The 19,824-nt window shown below is 52.2% G+C and overlaps 1 protein-coding gene across 1 annotated transcript in view; it reads right to left on the bottom strand.

Annotated features, from left to right (window-relative positions):
- Positions 1-19,824, bottom strand: part of LOC133357678 (stAR-related lipid transfer protein 13-like) — a 164,338-nt gene that overhangs the window by 111,392 nt on the left and 33,122 nt on the right. Inside the window, 2 exon segments of the mRNA XM_061575768.1 lie at positions 17,717-17,785; positions 19,426-19,578. Of these exon segments, the coding sequence (XP_061431752.1) occupies positions 17,717-17,785; positions 19,426-19,578 (222 nt within the window).

Below are 19,824 nucleotides of genomic sequence, written 5' to 3'. Positions count from 1 at the left end.
GCGGGGGCAAACAGAGGGAGAGAGTAAAGAGAGTGACTGAGCGAAAGGCAGCCCTAGAATGGTGACATTTCCACACGCGGCAAAGGTCACACTTACCTGGCACGTCACCTCGCCGTTTAGGAATGGCAGATTTTTTTACCACGCGACGTCTTTGGGAGCTTGTGGCCTTGGCAACACAGTGTGGGGGTTCTCACCATTCCACGTATGGCCCTTCTGCAACAGTTAATTTGTTTAATCTCTCGTGGTATGAGACCTTGCCGACGTTGCTAAGCGCTGTCGGGGAAACTAACCACAAAGACATCTTAACGGTGAACTCCTCCTCCTCTCGCACCGAACGCACGCAGCCAGCCGCGGCAAACGGTCGAATTAGAGAACTTTGCGGGTCAAATTGTTGGCGCCAGCTCCATCGCCTGGCGGCCTTCCAGCTTGGCCTGCGGTTCCTCCTCGGCGGTCATGAGATGCGGTTTGAATGAACGATGTCGATTTGTGAAACTAATCTTTGGGTTTTTGTTTTGTGGCATACACTCTCAATCTGCTGCTTCATCCGCCCCACAAAGAATCTGGTGTTCAGGCCCAGACATCATTGTTTTGTTTTACCAACAGCAACTCCATATAAACTACGGGACCCAATTTAATGCAGGGGAAAAAAATGCTCTATGGGGGAGACAAAGGTGGCAAGGTGCGGGTGATCCCGGCCGCACCAACAGCCACGCTCCCCGGCAGTGCCGCGAGCACGACCCCTACGAGCGACGTGCGCCACGGGTGATCTTGCGTCGCTGTGAACCGACTTTCGGCTATTCTTTTGTAGAATGGCTCCCCCCCCGAGGTACTCAGCTCCTATTACGTAACTCTGACCCTCGTTGCATAAGGACGAAAACGCACGAGGCGTTTAAAAACGCTGCATTCCTGAACACCCCCAGGCTACGTGGAACCGCGGCGTTGTTTTTTCGTGTGTGCAGCCTCTGGCGTGTTTCCACAAAGTCTTAAGAGCTGCCCGGCGCACAGGCCAGACCGCCGAGTCCGATGTCCCATGGTCCCAGGGCAGAGAGAAACCGGGCAACGGGGCAGAGGCCAACGCGCACGTGGACGGGCCGCTGAGTTGACGCGTCACCACGTCACCGCATCCCCGCGAGTCGAAGGTCACTTTGTTTCACCACAAAGGACACGAACGGCAATCGGCGCAATTTCTGGCTGCGTCAGGGGAGGGACTTGGGCACTGAATTTGATTCGACTCACCACAAAGTGATAGGCACTTCGTCGATCCCCGGAGGAGTGACGGGGTTTGAGTTGATCCCTAGCCAGGGTTTGAATGGCGATTGTGAATCAAGCCGTTTGATGGTCACCCCACCAGGCCAGATTGCACACTACGGACCTTAAATCACTCCACTGCTGGATGAGGAAGGGCCTCCCCATGCCGTGTGGTCATGGCTTTTTCCTTACCATACTTCAGCACGCTGATCAGCGCGAGTTTATGAAGGTAGGCAGCATAGACATTGAAGCGGAGTACAGTACAATGGATTTTGCTGCACAGCCCTTTGATGAAAATGTCGCTCTGCTGAAGCTGCCTATAACACCTATTAAGCACGGGGCTTGCCCATCCAAGCACTACCCAGGCTCAAGCCTGCTTAGCTTTCAGGATCTGATGGGACTGCGAGCAATCCGGGTGATTAGTCATTGACAGGTTTTCATTACCAGTGCGCGATTACCCAAAGTGCATTGCAATCCAATAATCTGTAATGTGGATGGTTAAAGAGCCTGTGACATCATTTACAAGAGTCAGGTTTTGTGTGTCACTGCTGTATCGCAAACCACATTGCGCGCTTTCCGATGGGTTTCTACGGCCGTATGGAACGCTCTTCCTTCCGATATTAGGAAGCCATTGGTGCTATGCACTTTTAAATCATCTAAATTGACAAACGCATTTCTTTACAACTGCTTTTTGTGTTTAGTTTGTTGTCCTTTCCCCACACCTCTGATTAGCGCGGTTGGCTACGTACGGTGCGAACAAAGTTCAACATACATTCTACAAATAAGACGAGGTTTTACCCTTTCTGGCAATAAAACAGTTGTGTTAAGATGTTAAAACACCAAACAGAAACCCTTTTCAAGGAATCCTGTCTACATTAGCCACATGTATTTGTGGTGTTCGCCTTTTGGCACCCTCTGGTCTCACACTGTTTGAGACGAGGCTCTCTGGTGTGGACCAGTTTCAAAGAATGCATCATATGCTACCAGAGCATGTTTTTTGTTTGCATGTTCACTATAAGTATATGTGGTTAATGCAGACATGATTCCTTGCAAAAGATTTCTGTTTGGTGTTTTAACATCTTAACACAACTGTTTTATTGCCGGAAAGGGAAAAACCTATTCTTATATTTTGATTCTGGCAAGGGAGGTCCCATGATACGTACTACACTACACACACTACACTACACACACTACACTACACACACTACGCTCTACACTACACTACACACCACACTACCATACACTGCTCCACTATACTAAAGTGAAGGCTCATTTGTTTAGAACTGATTTTTATGTTAAGTTTGTTATCCTTTCCCCCGCACCTCTGAGTAGCACAGTTGGCTACGTACGGTGTGAAAGAAGTTCCAACGTACACACATACGGTGCGATGTTTAAGAATTATCAGCAACTAAGAAATCATTCCAAGGTCGTCATCGTTCACGAGGACTTGTAACGAAACGGAACGTGTGCACGAGGTGTGAACTCCACGCTACCGCAATCACTGAAACTCCGGTGAGAATCGACATTTTAAGTCACCGTTTCCGATCGGCTTGGCACGAGAGATGCCCCACGTTCGCTTTTGCAACACGTGCACACTGGGAACCTGCTAAGGTTAGATTTGTGAACATCGGTGCGGCGGCTTCATCGGTCAGGACGGACGCGCGACGGGCGGACGTGCGGCGACCTCGTACGTTGCGGCACGGACGCCTCTCGTCGGCCCAAAGTGATCACTGCAACGTTGTCGTTCGAATGTTTCCCCCAGAATCCGTTATTGCAACGGAAATTCTCGTTTAAAAATAAAATAAAAACCTCGCTTGAGTAAAATATTGAGAAAAAAATGTGAGGAATCTGCCGTGAAATTGTACCGAGCGGATTTTAGATTTTTTCCCCGTGTTGAGTTTAAACTCCAGCTGCTCGTAACATGCTACGCCGTCGACACTCCCTAGGAAATCTGATCCCTAGAGATTTAAAATATGCTACTTTGGCTATTAAAAGAGCTACAGTCTTTTAGAGTTTATAAATGGTATTAATCATGGCTTGTTTTATCCATTCATCATTAGCATCAGCCAAAATCGATCCACTGCTGGATGATCGTGCCTTCTCTTACGGCCCTGCAATGTTAAAATCCGCCGAGCATCTACACACCAACTGATTTCATCACTCCATCTCCACCGTGGACGTCCTCTGGTGCCTGGCCCCGAAGTGTTGACGTTCACACTCCGCATAAAATAATTATTTAAGGCCGAGATGACCTAATGGCGGTCTAGGAATGGGCAGGAATTGAACCCAGGTCCCGGGGGATTTATGGCGCAGTGTGCTAACCACCAACCACCGCTGCCGGATCATCATCATCATCGCTATGGGGACTGCTCACCCGAGTTTTATTCCCAGCTATTGCTAAGCACCAGTGGCAATTGAGATTTGAATCTGTTCTTTTTTAGGTCAACTCAGCATTAAATGAGCGCCAGGTGCGGTGTCCAAATATCAATGCTGGGGAGATGGGCAGTCCTTTCAGGAGACAGCCAGTTGCTGGAGATGGCCAGTCTATTCGCCGCGTGGATTTGCGCCGCTGGGGAAACTTTTTTTTTTCCCGAGTGTTTCGCCCCAGGGGGGTGAATGAGGACCCCTGTCGGCCTGCCGGGGAGGGCCGGCGCTCCGGAAGCATCAGCGCTCCGGCACCATCGGGGCGTCACGCCCTCTCCAGGTCACTCGGTCACACCAAAGAGGCTTCCGGCACCGTTAATTGCCGATGGCTCGTGATAGCGAGCACGCAACGTGCTCGGACGACAAAGCGCAGTCCGCTTGGCCTGTACGGGGTGGCCCAATTGTCGACACACACCAGCTTACTTCATTGATTTTTTAACACTGCCATCGACACGCTTTAATTGTTTTACCTGTAAGCGAATACTTTATTTGTTATAGTTCTCAATATACCCCCGTTTTTCTTATTTCTCCTTTTCAGATGAAGTTTCGAAATGGCAAGAAAATGTACGCAGGGGGGGATGAGTTCCATTCACTTTCATACGTGCTCAAGGAAGGCAGCTGTAATCTTTACAAGTAATCATCATCAGGTGTGAAAGCAATCGTCATCAGGTGTGAAATCCACAGCAAGAAAATTTTCTAAATTTTCTTGCTGTGGATTTCACACCTGATGACGATTGCTTGTGTTGCAGTCGAAACGTCGTGAGAATTGTATTGTTTTATAGTTTTATTATTTCCCTTCTACGTGACTTTTGAACATTTGTTAAAACAAAGTAAATAACCCATACGTCATTCGCTAAAATAAATAATAACCCCGTGTGTCCTGAATTTCTGGGCCGCCCTGTATAAAAGTGTGACAATAACCAGCGGTGACGATGATGCCCCCCCACCATTCAGCCTGCCAGGGCTGGTGGGGCAAGCCCTGTCAGGGGAGATCTCGTTAAGACCGGCTGCCGTGGACTAACGGTCAGTAGCATCACCAGACTTGCAATCCTGGGGCCGGGGGTGATCGCCGGTTCGATGCCATCTCCCGGCGCGGCTGTTGAAACGTTCGGCACGTTTCTGAATTCCACTGCACCCCCCCCCCCCGGCCCCATGCGGTGTTCACAAAGCTCAGCGCTCGCTCGGGCAAGCAGCAGGTTCTTAGCCGTTCCAACATTCCTCCCTCCTCCGGTTTTCGATGATGAGCCAATTCAATTGGGGCACGTTTGAACGTATCGCGGTTTTTATAAAATTAAAAAGGCACATTTTTTTAGCAATGATTATTTATTTTCCCACGGCGATTCGCAACCAATGGTCAGAAAATCTTGCGGGGTGGTGGTGGTGCGTCAAAATCAGTTCTCGTCATGTCGAAGCAGTCGCAAGACGAATGTTACGTATGTATGTTGAACTTCTGTCGCACCGTACGTAGCCAACCGTGTTATAAGGAGGAGCGGCTGAACACAAAGCTTCCCAGTCTGTTGCCGTATAGCAGCGCCCAGCCCTGATGACCATTGACTGCCTCCGTGTTCCAGAGGCAAGAATTCACTCATCTTGCCCGAGAATCGGTTCCTCGATTCCTTTCCGGAATCGTTTTTAAGGCGGGACGGTGGCGTCACAAAGATTACGACTCGTGGTGGTGTCACCACCACTGGCAGAGCCAGTGGGGTGGTGGGGTGGCACATGCCTCCCCGATCGAAATCCCTAATTTAGATTGGATCATTGGGGTTTATTAGCAATAAATCGGCATTTTGCGACCCCCACTGCCACTGTGTAGCATATTATTACGTACCAGGAACTCTATGAGATGATAGGACAATAGTCTGAATCCATAATTGGCAATAAGTGGTGGCAAATCAGTGATAAGAGACTCACAAAATTGTGCGCAGTTGCGTATATAGTACACGACTTCCCTGAAGGCATCAACACCTTCAGCGAGCGCGATGCCGATCACACAACGCGGTGCAAATTCGACCCTCGATCGATGGCTGCGCCATCGCCGCACACGCGTCAAATAAAAAGCAAGGGACAAGTCCTTACTTACTAACAACTCCTCGATCATTTTTCATTGCTGGAGGGGTTGCCCCCCCCCCCCCACCTGAAAATCCTGGCTCTGCCATTGGTCACCACCGTACGTTCGAATGGGAAAGCAACCGCTGAATCGAAGTGGCAACTTCTGACGGAGAGTTCTGCAGCTCACTCAAGGGGCAACAGCGACATCGTCCGACTAGATTTGAAGTTTTCGTGACTGCAGGGATCCATACTCTTTGGTTCTTTCGGTAAAGTAACGTAGGTAGAAAATCAAATTAATAAAATCACGACGTTTCGAGCGCAACACAAGCGTCCGTCATCAGGTGGGATAACCACAGCAAGAAACAGCTGGTGAAGTGGGCAAAAGGGCTGCTGTAACAAGAGGCCATATATATAGCCTTTTGCTACAGCAGCCTCTTGTTACAGCAGCTCTTTTGCCCACTTTAGCAATTGTTTCTTGCTGTGGTTGTCCCACCTGATGACGGACGCTTGTGTTGCGCCAGCAACGTCGTGAGATTTAATTTATTTTATTTTATACTCTACGTGATTTTACCGAAAGAACCAAAGAGTATCGTCCGACTGTTTCAGTTCGTATGCTGCACCGGTGCGGTACCGCCAATACGTCCCACTTGCCAATGACGTGATAACTCGATCCGATTAGCGCTGTCGCTGGGTGGTGGAGGGCTACCGTTAAAAATAACACTGGTCAACAATTTTTTTCTTCCTGGCCTGGACTTTTGCAGATGTTTTCGACTAATTTCAGGGTGATGATTCCAAATCTGATCTCAGATTTACTCTATCACATCTCATTTTTATGCTATCGGCATACCCCATTTTCATTGATTTTACTTGAAATTAACTCTGTCACTTATGATTGCAAGTTGTTGCGAGTCAGTGACTGCTTTAGTGTTGTAATATGGTGCTGTATTTTTAGGATAGTGTGTTTATAATATAATTTTATGTAGATATCCACATTTATTTAATATTTTTCTTCTGCAGATTTTATTGAAAATGCAATATTTGATATCTCAAAAACCTGATGTGATAGACGCCAGATTTGGAATCAGCACCGCAAAATTACCTTAAAACCGTTGGAATACCTTATGCCAGAAAAAGTGTGTTGACCAGTGTAATAATAATAATATATACGCTACCTACACGCCAATCTAACCCAATATAGGCGACTACTTATGAATCATAACATTGGTCACAAGCGCCGATGTATGAAATTGAAATGCCTTGCACGGCACTTTTTAACGCAGAAATGTCTCATAATTTCATGCGTTAATACGCACACGGGGTCTACAACACGTGGACGCAAGGCTTTAACACAGACACACGGATTCACGCGTACGCACGCATCTACCGATGTACGGTACCATGCGTGTGGAGCTGATAACTCAACTTCGTGGTGGCCGCGCTAGGCATAAGCCAAGTTATCAAAATCTTTGGAGCTGTAAGCAGCTCAAGGGGATCCCAAATTCACGGACGCCAATTAATCTCTCCCATCTCTTCCGTGTCCGCATCTCTCATCTCCATGCCAGTTCAACCCCCGATGAAACTTGGTGAGCTGAATGGAGTTGAAAACAACTCACAAACACCGCCTTGTTATGAAAGCCCCAACGAAGAAGATCTCTGGGGGTTTGATCTTCCACGAAGCTTCTCGTGGTCCACCCTAAACCGCATCCACAGCACAAACCATGCCAGATGCGGAATGCCTGATGCACAAATGGGAAAATTAAAAACTCTCCAGTCGTAGTGGTGCGACTGTGGTTATCCAGAACAGACCTGAGTACAACGTGTAACGACGGAACGCCCCGATCCACAAATACGAAGGAGGCATCGCGGCTGTGACACTTGGCTTGGTCCTGACGCGGTCATCTGCTGGTTTGACCACCGGCGTGTGAAATTTTAGTCATTGTCTCTGCAACTACATCAGCAGCCGTACGAAAGGGTAAGAAGATCTCTCCGCTTCTCCACGCTCGCCTACAATGATCTTATTTCACTGCACCTGTCATCACACCACACCACTACACCTCTCACTTCTAGCATCTCACTACACCCACCAATCCCCACACCACTACACCCACCACTCCCCCCACCACTCCCCCCACCACTACACCCACCACTCCCCCCACCACTACACCCACCACTACACCCACCACTCCCCCACTACTACACCCACCACTACACCCACCACTACACCCACCACTCCCCATACCACTACATCCACCACTCCCCCACCACTACACCCACCACTCCCCCACCACTACACCCACCACTGCCCCCACCACTACACCCACCACTGCCCCCGCCACTCCCCCCACCACTACACCCACCACTCCCCACACCACTACTCACACCACTACTCCCACCACTCCCCACACCACTACACCCACCACTTCCCCCACCACTACACCAACCACTCCCCCCACTACACCCCACACCACTCCCCACACCACGACACCCACCACTCCCCCACCATTACACCCACCACTCCCCACACCACTACACCCACCACTCCCCCCACCACTACACCCACTACTCCCCCACCACTCCCCCCACCACTACACCCACCACTCCCCCACCACTCCCCCACCACTCCCCCCACCACTCCCCCACCACTCCCCCACCACTCCCCCCACCACTACACCATATTTACGTGATCTAACCCAAACACCTCTATTATGGATAACAACAATACACACTGCCGCTCCGATCAATAAGGGTGCGGCCAATCGATGACCCTCTTGCTACCGCGACGATGACGATAATGATCGTAACTTTATTTCAAATCACGATAATTATCGTCTATATAAAATCACGCCGCCGTCATTCATTCACCCACACAGCCCCCGCGGAATTGACACCGCAGCTGGTACGTCGAGGCCAGGGGGGGGGGGGGGCAGTGATGGTACGGAGCGTCATCGAGTTGAATAACTCTCAGTTAATTTTCGCCATCGGGATGGTTGATCAATAACCGATATATTAGTATGAGGGGGCGGGGGAAAGGGGAGGTTGGCTTTGGGAGGAAAAGAGAGACTGCCCAGGCGAGACCGATTGTTGAAAACGAGGTGGATAAACCCACAAACTGCACGCAGGTCGGGATTCGAACTCAGGATTTCCTTGACACGAGGCACAAATGTTACCGCTGCACTGTCATCCCATGTTTTGCCTGTTTGACGACTTACGCCCATTTATTTGACAAGTTCTACATTACTCCATTGGGATTCCACACAACAGCCAACATCACCACCGACAGCCAGACCAGTGCCCCAGGTCAGAGGACTCCACTAAACTAAACTATTGTTTTTATTTGACCAGGTAAGACCCCACTGAGCCGTTTTCAGAAGCGACCTGGTCATCACAAATGATGTAGCCCAACGAAGTTGGCTTATCATCATCACGTGGCAATTTATATCAGCCAAATACTCTAAGCACGCGTTTTTAAATGTGGAGGGGAAAACCGGAGGACCCGGAGAAACATACATGCAACAACGGAGAGAAAAGCGAAACACTCAAACTCTAAATATGCAGCAGCAGGCTAAAGGGATGGGATCGAACCCACGACCTCCTGCATACCACGCGATGTAGTTAACATCTCCTAGCCACCGTGATAATGATGAGATAGAGACACACGCAAACTCCAAATATACAGCAGGCATCAGGGTCGGGATCGAACCCACTACCTCGTGCATACCAGGCGAGGTAGTTAACATCTCGCCACCACGGTGATATGCCAAAGGGAAGCCTTCATTCAGCAGTGGTTGCACAAAGGGCTGTGTAATTAATATTATTTTAGAGCGACAATTTCGGTCTACTCCTCCACACCACCACACGCAGCGAGATGCGGCGCCCTTGTGAAACAAATGGCTCCAAGTATTACAGGAGAGCGGGAAAAAAATTGATTGGTCCATTGGGATCGGAGCCTTGGTGGTCGACACGTACAGAGGATTTGCACAAAGCCCCGTTAAACTCTCTCATTGCTCGGCAAGTCTTTAAAACCGCCCGAAGACCAAATAACACCTGGAAATCAACTCATCCCGTCAAGATCCCAGAAGCTAAGCGGCGTGGAGCCTGGGCAACGCTTGGATGGGCGATCGCCGTACGCAAGGGACAGGAGCAGCAGAGCGACACACCAATTGCTGTTCAACACTCCCCCCATCCACCCTCACGCGTTGACCAGCGTGGTGAAGTACGGTCGAAACAGTCCCAAGGAATTGGGCGTCCCTCGCTTGGCAGTAGATTCACGAAACGGGGCCGGACACGCGACGTGTGCGTGCGTGCGACACGGACGTGCGTGTGTGCGCGCAACTCGGACGCGCGTGTGTGCGCGTGTGCACCCACACGCGTGGCCACGAGTGGATGGCCCTGTACAATGGGGCAATGTTCCTCGGGCACAGGGCACCCTCCTCCTTCCTCCGAGCGCCGCAGCGCCACGTTTATAAAACACTGCAACTTTGTTGCCGCTGTGTTGCGACACAGTTGCGCATTGTTGAGCCATCACGGCTCAACCAAGGCCCATTGTTGTTGGCGCAGCGCGAGACGTGGGGGGTGGGTGGGGGTGTAGGCATCGCTTGGCAGGACTGTGGTGGCTACTTTGGTTGAGATTGCCGAGAGGATGCTGTGAAGTTCGCCCCGTTTGACTGTGGATCATTCAACGGGGCCCAGCAAACATGTGAGCAGCAATCCCCCTGATCTCACCGCACCCCCCAGACCGCCCCCACCCCCCGAACCCACCACAACCACCGCCACCACAGCCACTGCTCGGCTTCGATATCAAGCGCAAACGATGGGCAGCGCTTTGCCGGATCGGCACGTACCAGGGGAGACGCCGACGCCTCATGCGACTGCGGCTACGGACTCCACAAGCGCGGGGCCTCATAGCTTGATGCTGCCCCCACATCCACACGTGGGTCGGCTGAGCGAGCGTGAGTGGGGAGCGGTAGTGTAGTAGCGGTTCGCGCACCGTGCTACGAACCCGGCGACTCGAGTTCGATTCCCGCTCACGTCCGCCAACACCGGTGACGATTATCGGAACCGTTCCTGGGCCTCCCCTAGGTCCACTCAACCTCAAATGAGTACCTGGTGTGGTGTGTAAACAATGCAACTGGGGAGACAAAGGCGGCCGGGCGTGGTGCCATCAGTGCTTCCCTTATTACAGACCAATTCAGACCTTATTGGTCACACCGTGCCCTTGTAAATCTCAACGTTCATCCTACAAAGTCCGATCACAAGGGAGAAACACAAAGAGACAAATTATGTCATCCTTGTTGCCCGTATTGAAACGGCCGTACGCTGTATGGACCTGAAAACTCAATTTCCCTGTACAAGAATGCGGGGTAAACCGTGTGGGTTGACACGGTATGGGCTGGCTACCAATCCCCTTCGTGCGCAGTGCCGGCCTTCATAGGTGCTCGCTAAGAGCTCAATCATGATTTGAAGTTTTCGTGTCTGCAGGGACCCATACTCTTTAGTTCTTTCGGTAAAGTCACGTAGGTAGAAAATAAAATAAATTAAATCACGACGTTTCTCTTACCTATATAACCTCTCACCACGGCATCTCTCCCCCACTTCAGCAAAACAATTCTTGCTGTGGTTTTACCACCTGATGATGATTGCTTGTGTTGCGCCCGAAACGTCGTGATTTAATTTATTTTATACCCACGTGACTTTACCGAAAGAACCAAAGAGTAACGCTAAGAGCTCTTGCGCCTACAGTCTGTCAAGGCTATACTGGGGATCTCTGTATTTGTACGAGTGAGTGGGAGTGGGCGAATGAGTGGGCGAGTGGGTGATTGAGTTGGTGGGTGATTATGTGAGTGGGAGAGTCGGTGACTGGGACAAATGAGTGGTTGGGTGAGCGGTTGGGTGAGCGGTTGGGTGAGCGGTTGGGTGAGCGGTTGGGTGAGCGGTTTTGGTGAGCGGTTGGGTGAGCGGTTGGGTGAGCGGGTGGGCGAGCGGTTGGGCGAGTGAGCGAGTGGGGCCAAGCAGCAGTCCACCCAACTCTCAGACGAAGCGGTGATATCCCTTAGGACCGAATCTCTTAAGAGTTGCTCTTGGTCGGCCACACGCGCAAAGATTCCCGGACGAGAGGAGTTCCCGCTGGACTCCCCAGTCACTGGACCCCGACCCGACTACCGGGACCCTCACGCACGTGGCCGCTGGGCCCCGCCGTTCTCCGGCGCTGCTTAAAGGTTCGGTTTACCGGCGTCAAATGGAGCATCCGCACGATTTCGTCGCTTCGCTGCTGAGACCGCCCCCCACACACACACGCATGGGGCGAGTGAGCGAACGAACGTGCTGCACACGAGTGAGTGGGTTAGTGTAGTCGCGGTGAGCGCGACGCTCTGCGCTAAGAACCCGGCGACCCGAGTTTGATTCCGGCTCACGGCCACCAATCTCGGTGACGTTTATCTGAACCGGTCCTGGGCCTCCTCTAGGTCGACTCGGCCTCAAACTAGTACCTGGTGCGGTGTGTAAACATCGCCACTGGGGAGACAAAGGCGGTCGGGCGTGGTGCTGGCCACCCACCCCCTCGTGTACCGTTCCGGCCTTCATAGGTGCTCGCTAACAGCACTTGCCCCTACAGTCTGTTAAGGATATACGGGAAATCTTTGTCTTTGTGTAATTGAGTGTGTGCGAGGGTGTGTGAGTGAGTGTATAAGTGAGTGTATGAGTGTGTGAGTGTGTGTGTGAGTGAGTGTGTGAGTGTGTGTGAGTGTGTGTGAGTGTGTGTGTGAGTGTGTGTGTGAGTTAGTGTGTGAGTGAGTGTGTCAGTGAGTGTGTCAGTGAGTGTGAGTGAGTGAGTATGTGAGTAAGTGTGTGAGTGAGTGAGTGTGTGAGTGAGTGTGTGAGTGAGTGTGAGTGTGTGAGTGAGTGTGTGAGTGAGTGTGTGAGTGAGTGAGTGTGTGAGTGTGTGTGTGAGTGTGTGAGTGTGTGAGTGAATGTGTGAGTGAGTGTGTGAGTGAGTGTGTGAGTGTGTGAGTGAGTGTGTGTGTGAGTGTGAGTGTGTAAGTGAGTGTGTATGTGAGTGAGTGTAAGTGAGTGTGTGAGTGTGAGTGTGTAAATGAGTGTGTGTGTGAGTGAGTGTAAGTGAGTGTGTGAGTGAGTGTGTGAGTGAGTGTGTGAGTGAGTGTGTGTGTACGTTCTCCCCCGTTTCAGACTTCTCTGGCTTCCTCGCATAGCCAAGCCCACACGCAGTGGAATCGGCATTGGCCAAACATCCGAATGCTGAAACATTACCTGCAAATTACTCAATTACACAGCAGCAGCAGCTACCATCACCTCCTGTTACGAAAACTTGGCAGAAAGTGTCTTGAGGTAAACAAGCATAAATATTAACAATCAATTATAGACAGACTATCGGCGTTTGATGCAGTTTTATTAAGTAAAACCAATTGCTTGGTTTATGAGGAAACATTACAATATTACAATCCCTCTGATTAGCACGTTTGGCTACATTCGGTGCGAAATGAAGTTAGCCACAAAGCCAAAGATCCTCCTTATAGCCTTGCAGACTTTTTGGGGCAAGTGCTGTTGACGAACACCTGTGAAGGCCGGCACGGTACACGAGGAGGGTCACCGCATCATCGCGCGACGCTTTCAGATGCGCTTCTGCGGCCGTCTGGAACGCTCTTCCTTCCGATGTTAGGAAGCCACCGGAGCTATGCACTTTTAAATCTAGATTGTAAACTGGTTTTTGGTGTTTAGTTTGTTGTCCTTCCCCCCGCACCTCCGATTAGCACGGCTGACTACGTATTGGTGCAAAATAAGTTCAACATACATACTAGCATACAGTAAAACACAGAGAGATTGGCCATTGATGGAATGTTTACTCAAGAAACTCAAAGACCAGATTCTGTTTGACTTTTTTTTTTTTTACACGGACTGAGAGACAAGTCTTAGGTGGGGAAGAAAGCCACAGACAGACAGATCGACCTCAGATGGGATCTGTTCACAAAATCACGAACCGGGCCAGCCTTTGGTGATGCGGCATTTGGACAACGGGACCAACGACTGAGCTCAATTGCGGCTGCCGCAGTCGTTCCCGGACACGCTGAGCGAATTGTCGGGTGTTGTGCCGAACGGCGCGCGCTACGACCCAAACGGGCCGGCCTCAATGTCGGCCTTTAGACGAGACCCAACACGCTTCATTGCTCGTCCACTCCTCCACAACGGTCGCTCGCGTGTGTGCGACTGCGTTTTATTCTTAACAGATAACGAAAATTCAAAGTGAACTTACCTTCAGTCCAAAGAGGCAATTGCACGAATGGTCCAACATCAGATCTCCGAGATCTTGGCCAAAGGCACCGCAGTTCATTTCCTGGCACTGGCAGAGATCCGAGCCGGCTAGTTTGCGGTCAGCGGACGCGCACACAAAATCCGGCACTTTCGCAGGAACGACGTAGAGGGCCAGCCGTCGTGTACGGAGGCGAGAGCGGGAGGCGAACAGAACAGGGTCGCTGCCCCTGAGTGGGGCACCTCTCGACGGTCGCGTGCTGCCACCCGTGAAACGACGGCGGTCATTGAATGGCGCCGGGTCGATCGGCGTTTACCGACAGCGGGGCCATATGCGCGTCAGCCGGACGTTGCCAAGCAACCATAGAAAAAAAACAAGTAACGATTTACATTTTGGCCCAAATATTATTGACGTTTTTTTGAGTAACCCACAGGCGTGGGAATTAACAGAAACAAACTTGAGTTTTCAGGTGGTGGGGGCTCGACTAAGCCTGTAAAACGAGGCGGTCATTTATGACATCGTCACCACCGCCACCTCGATTCTACGAGACGCCCGGAGTGCCCTCCTAGCCGCGGCCCATCTGGGCCCCGCCGCAGATCTCTGAAGCGAAGGATGCCGGACCGCGATCGCTCGCGGCTATGCGGGGGAGCGAGGGCCATTGGGCCACTGGTACGGTGAAGGGAGCCATTCACCGTGGAGCCATCAACCCCCCGCACAAAGGACGCTCAGTGTCCACGCCCCCCCCCCCACCACCGCCATCGGCACCTCCGCCCCCCCCCCTCCCTCTGATGCCAAATAGTGGGGTCATTATCCACGCCTCGCGTGCTGTGCGGGGAGTGCACTTGCGCTCAGAGGCGGCGGCCACCACCACTTCACCGCCTTTAAAAAGTGATTTGGTGACGAATGTGCCGTCCGTGAAAACTTGTACGCAAAGCATTTGAGGAATGCCGCTGGGATTGCTGCCCGACTTTGCGTGTCTGCGCACGGCAGCGGGAAGTGGCGTGCGAGTGTTGACGGCGTCCGCGCTTCGAGACATGGCTCCCAATTGCGTGCTTCTGTCGCTCTTTTCGTCGTCACCGCACACCGTCGAGTGAAACTGCGCTCGGAGCGTTGTCATTGACACGAGCCAGAGAAGGAGTTCGCCCAACGCGCCGTCAGGTTGTGCCGCGTGCCATTTGGCACGGTGTCCCATGTTTTACTCCACGCTTCCTTCAGCCACCGAAGTCAAATTCGGTTAAGTGGCACACTGCGAAGCCAGCAAGGCTGAGTTTGTTTGCCAGCCATCTGTGGTGAACATCCACAACGACTCAACGGCCCATTCACCAAAACGGAGGAGGCATCGCCGTGGCGACGCGTCACCCCGCAGCTCCCGACTCGTTCATCTGGCGCAGCCACGTCGATGTGAACCGACGGTGGATGTTGTTTAACAGCTTCACAGCAACGTCGGCCGTATGCAGAGGTGGTGCCGAGCGACCTCTGAACTCTAGTCACACGGTGAAGCTATGGTCAAGCAACCTCCCACCAAAAATGTACGGAAATGCCATGAGGCCTTCATCCAGCAGTAAATTTGTGAAGACCAAAACACATCAGACCACTTACCTAACTGAAGGGACTAGAGGAGAGATACAAAACGCAAAGGGCGGGAAAACGAAGGCCGACTGAGAGGGGAACGATTAAGAACCGTTGGACAAGGAGGACGGGGATTGGCTGAGGGAGACAGGTCGAGGGAAGCTTCGAGAAAGGGGGCTCGACGGATGTAAAAAGGGGAAGCACAAGGGCGAGGGGACGCTGGGAGAGAACAGAGCACGCGCTCGTAGAAACGTCCGTTGTTGACAAATAAAGGCTCGCAATAGCGCGAAGGTGGTGCGTTGGTCGCCATTAACAGATTCACAATGGCCCGAACAACATTATTACTGTGGACAAATATGAGGCGCCAGTTTTCAACCGTACGAGTGTAAAAATTACGGAACTGAATTCAAGCCAAAGATTCCTGGTGGGTCAGATAATCATTGCCAAAACTCTACCGTCACACTAAGCCAAGTACAATGACTCATCAAACAAAAACGTCTAACCTGACACCTGGCCATCAAGGGGAACGGTCACAAGAAAAATGTTACTCGCTGTGCCAACCCACAGGAGGGACAACGACGCGGCTACAGGTGGTGCCAAATCAACAATGCCGGAGAAAAACTCCGCGGCCGTAAACGGAAACGTGCATATAACAGGCGACGTTTCAGGCAATGGCCTTTCTTCATTGCGCATACATGATGAACGTGCTGATATGCTGCCAAATGTATCATATCACAATACCATCTGGTTAAAAAGTGCAAGGCTTCACACGTTCTGTTGTCATTAAAGTACAGAACACTGTCAATATAGACACGCACACACGCCGATTTGATCTCCAGGCGCAGCAGTTGCAACACCGGTGCGAGTTTGTTAAAAAGGGGGCACCAGGAGATGTTAACTACCTCGCCTGGTATACAAGAGGTGGCGAGCTCGATCCCGACCCTGACTCGTGCTCTATGTTTGGAGTTTGCGGGTCTATCTTCCCGTGGCCACGTGGATTTTTCTCCGGGTCCTCCAGTTTTCTCCCTCCACATCTAGAATCAACGTCGTGCATTTGGAGTATTCGGCTGCTCTCAATTTCCCCGTAAAGATAAGCCACTTCGTTGGCCAGGTCGCTTCTCTAAAAGAGCTGTATAGCTCAGCGGGCATTGACTGGTAATATAATGAAATAAAAAATTACGACAGTAAAACCAAAAAGTTTAAAACCCTCCCTCCAACCTCCCCTGCCTCCCCGTCACCTTTAATCCGCCCTTGCAGTGCGGGTGTCCTACGCCGCCGCGAGCGCATCGGCACGGCCGCGTGTTGTGGGGTAAAGCGTGGGTCGCTCCCACTGCTCCCTAGACGTACAGTCGGCATGCACGAGTCGGCCAAAGCACCGCCCGCAAGCGGCACTGCGCGGGGCTCCCCCCTTTGTGGGCGACCCTTTCGGCGGAATGCGAGCGAGCGGCCGCAGGGCCGCGCCGCCTTTGGCCTCAACGAAGTGGCTCATCGTCACCACGTGGGAATTTACAGCGGTGGCCAAGTACTCGAAACACGTGACGTCGATTCTAAATGGGGACGACCTGGGGGAAAGTCCACGCGACCACGGGGAGAACACGCAAAGTTCAAATATACAGCAGGCATGGTCAGGGTCGGGATCGATCCCACGACCTCCTGTACACCAGGCGAGGTAGTTACCATCTCCTAGCCAACGTGATGATGATAAGAGAGAGAGAGACGCAGACTCCAAATATACAGCAGGCATCGTCAGGGTCGGAGTCGAAGCCATGACCTCCTGTACACCAGGCCAGGTAGTTAACATCTCCTAGCCACCGTGATGGTGATGACAGAGAAAGACATGCAGACTCCAAATATACAGCAGCAGCCATCGTCATGGTCGGAGTCGAACCCATGACCCCTGTTTACCAGGCAGGGTTGTTAAAATCTAGCTACCGTGATGATGATGAGAGACAGAGAGAGAGACGCAAACTCCAAATATACAGCAGGCATATATACATGTGACAATAGAGACAGTGATGATGATGATGATAGCATACACAAATGTGATGACAATGACTGTCATGATGACGATGACCGTTTATATTAATGTGAGGACAGCGACGACGATGACGACGACAACAACATCGATGAAGGTGCGCCAAGCGAGGGAATGCGAGCAAGACTCACGGCTCTCCGTGCAGACGGCGGCGGCTTCTGTTTGACGCGGAGGATGTTCTGCCCCTGCTCGACGGCAACCTTGAGAGGGGAAAGGGGGAGAGCCGGAGGATGACACGTGATGGGCCCGCGATGAGAAACGACGTCCACGTGGCCTCCGCTCGTCAACTGTGCGGGAGCGCTCGCAACACCGGCACGGCCGTGCGATTGAATGCACGGCGATCCGGGGTGGTGCAGGTGGGACGATGGGACGGCCCTACGTCAATTAAGGCCACAAACGCATTTTTATTGTGTACGTGTCTTCGTACTAAGGTGCCCCCCCCAGCCCACCCCCGTATCGCCGGTTCAGTAGAAACATTGGGAATCTCCTAAGATGTCGAAGAGCTTCAGCTGATAACGTGCCACCGCCCCCACCGCCGCACAGATCTCGCTCGCTCTCGAAGAGAGGAAGAACCACGGACAAGCGGGAAGGCAGCAGGTAGTTAACCCCAAGAGGCTGGTCTACACCAGTCTGGTCTAAGATATTTGTGGGTGCTTTGGCAGTCACGCCACGGGATGAAGCATCCTTTGGGATCTTTCGCAGAGCAGTGGAGATGCATTTATGTTGGAGAACGGCCCACGGAAGCGGATATCACAGGGCTACCACGAAGATCCCTTCTTCTTCAAGTAACCTTTAGAATCATGCGTTTAGAGTATTTGGTTGCGATAAATTCTCCGCACGATAAGCCACTTAAATGAGCTATCGTTTATGACTGCCAGGTCGCAACTGAAAGAGAGCTACATCGTGGCTCCGTGGGGCTTTACCTGGTAGAATAAAATAAATGGTTTAAATTTCGATTTAAAGCTTTCGTGACTGCAGGGATTCATATTCTTGGTTCTTTCGCTAAAGTCACGTAGAAGGGAAATAATTAAATATTTCCCTTCCTACGTGACTTTACCGAAAGAACCAAGAATATAAATGGTTTAGTTCAGACAGAGTTGAGGACAGCACTTCCCACTCACTGTGCCGCACAGGAGCAGTGTTGGTCGCATGGCGGTCAGCAAAACCACGCGTTCATTTTCGGAGCGGGAATTTAGCCAAATTGAGTGCAGAACCAATAAAAAAATTTGTCATGATTATCTTGGTGCGGTCGTTGGTGACTGTCAGGGCTGAGACCCATCGAACTTGAGAACCCGGTTCAATCACAGGCAGCGGCTGTAACCTAGACTGCAACCCAGCATCCTAGCGGTGCTGGTTTAGCGTCTCTGACTACTGAGCCACCCGGCAGTGGCGGGGGCAGTGGTGGGGGGAGTGGTGGGGCGAGTGGTGAGTGTAGTGGTGGGGGGAGTGGTGGGGGGAGTGGTGGGGCGAGTGGTGAGTGTAGTGGTGGGGAAAGTGGTGGGTGTGGTGGTGGGGGGAGTGGTGAGTGTAGTGGTGGGGGGAGTGGTGGGTGTGGTGGTGGGGGGAGCGGTGAGTGTGGTGGTGGGGGGAGTGGTGAGTGTAGTGGTGGGGGGAGTGGTGAGTGTAGTGGTGGGGGGAGTGGTGGGTGTGGTGGTGGGGGGAGTGGTGAGTGTAGTGGTGGGGGGAGTGGTGGGTGTGGTGGTGGGGGGAGTGGTGAGTGTAGTGGTGGGGGGAGTGGTGGGTGTGGTGGTGGGGGGAGTGGTGAGTGTAGTGGTGGGGGGAGTGGTGGGTGTGGTGGCGGGGGGAGTGGTGGGTGTAGTGGCGGGGGGAGCGTACACACCGGCATCTTGCGTCTCTTCAGGACGGGCGTCCCGCTGGGCGTGCACGGTGCGCTCAGAGCCTCCTCGATGTCCAGGTCCAGCTGGTCGAGCTTCTTCATGAGCAGCACCATGGAGTCTTGCCTGGAGAACGACCGCTCAGCTCCCTCCACCATCTGCAGGCAGGGACGATGGCCAAGGCAACAGCCACCGTTAGCTACCGATCGGCGCCGAGTTTGCTGCGGTGCCCGTGCCGGGCTAGGTGCACATTTGAGGCCGGACCAAGCAGCTCACCGCGGGAGAGGCCTTGAAGTTTACAAGGGACATTGGCGAGCGGCACCATGAAGGCAGGCACGGCGCACGAGGGCGTTACGCCACTGGCACTGGGACCGGTTCGGACATCCGCCGTTGATGTCAGCCGT

Source organism: Lethenteron reissneri, chromosome 59 (assembly GCF_015708825.2).
Source record: "Lethenteron reissneri isolate LAM-NWPU_2019-01 chromosome 59, ASM1570882v1, whole genome shotgun sequence".
Taxonomy (NCBI): Eukaryota; Metazoa; Chordata; class Hyperoartia; order Petromyzontiformes; family Petromyzontidae; genus Lethenteron; species Lethenteron reissneri.
The sequence above is the reverse complement of the archived record's forward strand: the minus strand, read 5'-3'. Positions and strand labels throughout refer to the sequence as shown.